The sequence below is a fragment of the Fukomys damarensis genome, unplaced genomic scaffold (genome assembly GCF_012274545.1).
Source record: "Fukomys damarensis isolate Sample0158 unplaced genomic scaffold, DMR_v1.0_HiC HiC_scaffold_10, whole genome shotgun sequence".
NCBI lineage: Eukaryota > Metazoa > Chordata > Mammalia > Rodentia > Bathyergidae > Fukomys > Fukomys damarensis.
Genome location: NW_022900922.1, coordinates 33,724,727 through 33,730,237, shown reverse-complemented (window position 1 = coordinate 33,730,237; position 5,511 = coordinate 33,724,727). Strand labels below are relative to the sequence as shown.

At 40.5% G+C, this 5,511-nt stretch overlaps 1 protein-coding gene across 2 annotated transcripts in view; it reads right to left on the bottom strand.

The window, feature by feature from the left end:
• Nucleotides 1-5,511, bottom strand: part of F13a1 (coagulation factor XIII A chain) — a 149,402-nt gene that overhangs the window by 106,914 nt on the left and 36,977 nt on the right. For both annotated transcript variants that reach the window (XM_010622800.3, XM_033761934.1), the window contains exon 4: nt 384-635. In XM_010622800.3, the coding sequence (XP_010621102.1) occupies nt 384-635 (252 nt within the window). The remainder of the gene's footprint in view (nt 1-383; nt 636-5,511) is intronic.

Below are 5,511 nucleotides of genomic sequence, written 5' to 3'. Positions count from 1 at the left end.
TTTTTTTTTTTTTTTTTTTGGAGTCTGAGTCATAGATTCTATTAGTTTTAAAAGTCAAATTTAATAAGCCCATTTTGTTTACAGGGCAGCAGCATACAAAGGCTGCAGGATTAACATATAGTTCCACAATTCATTAATTGTGCAACTTTAAGCAATCTTCAATTGATTCCTGGAGTAAATTGTAGCAGCATTAAGTTCACACAGGCAGGTTTCAGCTCCTCATACATTCAGGACAAGTTTTCTGTCTTGCTCTCTATTAATCGTCCAAACTGGCATACGAAAGAAAGGGGCGTGTCCTCTGGATAATCCTGCTACCCCTCCAAAAGCGATACATTGGAATATGTGGATATTTTTCATTAGAAAAGTTAGTGCTCATCCCTTACCTTCACACCAAGGGTTGAAGAGAATGTATGTGTCTGTTTCTGGGTTCCTACGGGTGCGGAGTACGCCGTAGGGGGTCCAGACAGCCACGTACATGCGGAATTTCCCCACAATGCATTCGGCGGAAGGCTGGATGGACAGACGGACAGACCTGTCCTCATTCATGATAACTTCGGCCCCCCATTTCCCACTCTGCAGCCTGGAGACAATGGGTACTGCAATGTAGGTCCCCTTGTTCTCCTGAGGGTAGCGACCTAGGAAAGGAAAGAAGAAACAGTGTTGAGTAGATTTCATAAACCACTTTTGTTCTCACTCTGTTATTTTGTGGCTAGAGAGAAATCCTCCATTAGGGTTGAAATCATAAAACTTAAATTTGAATTTCATCGCTGCTACCAACAACATGATACTAGTTGAATTTTTTAGACCCTTTAGTTTGAATGAGAACCATGACCCAAAATAAACCCGGTTTGTTTTATAAATTACCTAGTCTGTGGTGCTCATTGTTAGCAATAGAAAACAGAGTAAGATACCAACTCACAAAAATGTGTCTTGTTATCCTTTTCCTTTTAGTAGAATGACAAATCTGAGCCTGAACAAAATTTAAAAATTAAACCAGTATCATGTTGTTGGTAGCAGTGATGAAAGGGAAAGAAAATGGATTTATAATAAAATAAAAAGCTTTATGTCTGGCACATGGTAAGGACTGTAGTGGGGACATCTATCCTTTTGTATTTTAAATATGACTGTTCCTGGAAAAGAGAGGCAGGAAGAAGGAGTATTTTTGCCGCTCTGTTGCTGAAACAGACAAAGGTGGGGATATCTCAGGGAACGTTGGTTCCTTTTGCGGGCAAACGCACTGCAGCCAAGATGAAAGTGATTCAGCTCTCTCACACTCCTGTGTCACGCCAGGCAAAGCGCCTACCCCTGTCAATGAGAAATTCACTTGTGTAAAATGGAGATAACAGCGGCCACAATCTGCAAGGAGCATGGCACCTCGAAGGGCAAATTACTGTTATTTCCACATTTGTTGAGGCTTTTTCATTGCTCCAAATCGTCCTTTATCTGCCACAGTTTTGGGGAGTAAGAATGGGTTTCCCCCATTGCCAATAAACCCACAGAACTCAAATCTACTCTCAAATGCCAGATTATCCCAGATTCAAAACTCTTGACTTCATTGTTTTTTTTGTTTGTTTGTTTGTTTTTTGTAGCGGAGAACTAATATAGGTTTAAAAAAATGATATCATTCTAGAATCCACAGTAATTCCAGAATCATCATGCAAGGAAAAGTCATCTGTGCTCTGCCATCCAATTGCAATCTCCATTCATCACTTAGAGTATGGGTCAGTAAATTATGAGCCGGGGGCCAAATGTAGTTTTTTACCTGCTTCTATAAATAAAGATTTATTGGAACACAGATGCCCTCATTTGTTTGTGAATTATTGAGCTATAGTAACAGAGTTGAATAATTGAGACAGAGATCACATGGTCTGCAAGGCCTAAAATATTTACTATCTGGCCCTTACAGTAAAAGTTTGCCAACTTACACTTTAGATGATATTATATTTTATTAATTTAAAGGGTGATTTTTATAGGTACTTAGTATCTAAAACACGGACCTGACAGAAAGTACCAAAACCTAGTTTTTCTTTCCAAAGAGAAATATGTTACAAAACTAATAACAAATATCTGCACCATTAGGTCATACTTTTTAAGTCATCTAAATTCCTCACAATCAAGGAGAATGTTGAAAACCTAAGAAATTGGTTATTGCTTTTTATTGATTTCACTACTCATTGCTAAAATAATCTTAAAACCCTAACAGTTGTTCGAGTTCACCAAGGCAACTCACACGGACAGGAAATAAAGTGGCAAGAATGAAGGTCTGTCTCCTGGGGCCCTGATACACACCTTGTGCTGGAGGGTTCACAGGTGGAACCTCAAGCCCAGGGAGGGTGTTACTTGCATGACCTCACATCATAAGGTAAAGGTGGAGACAGAAATGGGACCACGATCTCTGTACTCTACATCTTGCTGCCTTCGTGAATCAGGTGGAAGATTCTTTTTTTTTTTTTAATCATTGAGTTTATTGGTATATTTTAGGTATACAGTACAGTTACATTCCTCACTGGGATCTTGTATCTCTATGTGACAGGTCTTGGTTCTCATTTTTTCACCATACCCCTGCCCTCCCTTCACCCACTAGGTGGAAGATTCTTGAAAGTATTAAGGAAGGTACTGAAAGCCAAGAGAAGAAGAAAGCGAGAAAATTAAACAACACATGAGACCGAGGACAGTGAGCTGCTTTATGGTGGTGGCTAACAGGCATGTGAGTCGGAAGTCTGAATCCGAAGGGTTTGTCGCTGTGCAGTGAGAAAGGAGAATAGGCAGGAAGAATGTGCATGAGGGTTCCCAGGCCAAAATGGATTTCAGTTGGAGGGTTCTGAAGTCATCCAGCCCCTGGAGTGCAAGGGAGACAGCTGAGCAACCTCGCTTATACGGAGAGGCCATGTGGATGGAAGCAAGTCAGGACCAGGCAGTGATTTCCTGTTCCTGCTTTTCATATTCACCATATAGAAAAGCTGATTATTAATGTGAGACCTGACATGTCAATAGGACCTCGGGGTCTTGTCGGCGGCTCCATTACACCATGTTTAATTCTGAGTGTAATGACTTCAATGACAGCACTGGGGAAGACTTTCCTGTGATTGAACTGTGTGAGAGGAAGTTGTGACAGAATAGTATTTCATTTTGCTAAATAGTCCTTCTCACCCTCAGGAGTTAGCGCGTTCTAGAGACCACAGTCAGGCTGCACTTGGATCTCTTGTCTGCCAGCACCCATGACTGTCATTGGCTGTCTTCAGCCAGTGTCCTCAACCACGTCTGATGACCACACACACATTTGCTGAGCATATGTAAGGCTAAATTGCCCAACATTTTCACCAAGAAATATCAGAGCAAGAAAAAGAGGAGCAGGAAATACAGGATTCCAGAAAGAACCCTCATTTTGTTTTTTAACAATGTAGTCTTTTCAAGTAGACTACTAAACATGAAAAGAGATTATGATCACTGATTGTATTCTTTCACACTTCATTAAAATTGGTGCAATTTTCTCAAGTGATCTAGAGATTAACATATGCTCTTACTTTAAATGCTGGCTTTGGTTTTTAATTTATTTCTGAGGCCACAAAACTGCTTTTAAGGTAAAATCCATTCAAGCTATACATCTATACTCAGATTGGTCACAGACTGTCCCTTTTGTGCAAGTCTCACTCTGCTTGCACATACATGGGTGAAAATAGTTACATCCACCTTCATCCCCCTCCTGGAACTGGAGGAAGAGGGCAGAGCTATTTAATTGCACTAGAGTGTTACTCCTTTCCAGCAGTGGCTAACAGGGTTGAGTTTTGTGCATGGTTTCTTCATATTAGTGTCAGTCATAAGGTGGACAAGAGAGAGCTAGCTGCAGCTCACACTCAGTTTTGCAGAACTCTGGGGAAAATTTACTAAGGATTCATTTCATAGATGAGTGGCCCTGCTGTAATCCAAGCCTGATATATATAGTGTCTGGTGAAGAAATTCCCTGTCTTTTTAGAAATTAATGCTTTTTGTCACATTGATGGCTTTGGTGTATTTTTACACTAAAAACACAAAATCCTAGGTGGTGCTTAGGTCCAAGGCAGGAAAGGTCGCTCACGGGCATGCAGTGTGGACAGTGGGGTTGAGTATAGCTGCTAACAGAACCATTCTAACTTTGCTTCTCACTGGACTGGGAAGGACACACTGATCATCAAAAAGGAGTTTGTGCTAGTGGCTGAGAAAACATGCCTGTCAATCACTGGCCCTGGGGTGCTCTGAAACAAAAAAGTTGTAACCCAGAGCATACACATTCCCCTCATCCCTTGGACGTCTGCTCTTGTCTGCTGTACTTGATTATGGTAAAATTTTTGGCTACTTGAGCCTTAGGTAATTGCTAGAAAAGCCCAAAAGTTGTTTTTCTTAGTTGTCTATTTAAATATTCATTTCTTTATTAAATTGAACTAAAGATGTCTTCTTATATATCTGTTTAGCTCCCACTAAATGTCACAGTGCCTGTACTGTAGGAGCCCAGAAAGTGTCAGTGGGACAGAACTGAGCTGTTTGCACACATTACGCCCCCTTCAGGACATCACAAAGACTCCAGAAGCAGGTGAGATGCCTGCTGCAAGGCAGTTGTCCATTCCCGACACTCTCCATAAGGCATGAAAATTTCTTGTTTTAAACTTTTTCAATTTTTTGCCTTCAGGATGAGTCTTCAATGCATGTATAAACTTTTTTATTGGTTTGGTTTTTTGCTTTGCTGGAGTTTGAACTCAGGACCTTTGCACTGAGCTACATCCTAAGACCTTTTCTAAAATTTTTATTTTGAGCAAGGTCTTATTAAGTCACTAAGTTGCCCATGCTGGCCTCGAACTTGTGATCCTCCTACCTTAGAGTGCTGAGAATAAAGGCCTACACCACCATACCTGGTTTATAAACAAATTTTAAGCTCAACTCTGACTCCAACCAATCAAAGCCTTACCCTTCCCTTAATAGTGCATTTTGGTAAGAGGATCATCTCTAAGGAATTCAGGAATATAGCATGTCTCCAGCTGAAAAGATAAATTTCAGGATATTAATTCATTTTTCCATTTGCTTCATTTGTTTCTCCTAAGATGCACCTTTTGTGTTCAAAATAATCAAGTTGTTTTCACATGTGTCCAGGAGGTATTTTGGTGACAGCATGACACGTGTGCAGAGCTGAGAGTGTGCATATGGCAGCCTCATCAAGGGAAGCAAACTTTGTTCTAGCTTTTGGGATGAGATGGAGTCAGTTTCCGAGCAACTTTTACAAACATCAGGCTACCAATCACAAAAACAAGATGGCACTACCACTGCCAAACAGAAATAATCAACAAGCTACACAAGTCACAGATGATGACAACTGAGAGGAGAGAAACATAAATGCTCATGAGGACATCAAGAGCCCACCCCTTTCATTGACACCATCCCACCATACCATACCTAGGTGGAATGTATATGGTGTATATACAGTGCATGAATATATACAGTGCATGAATATATACAGATATATATATATATATCTGTATATAT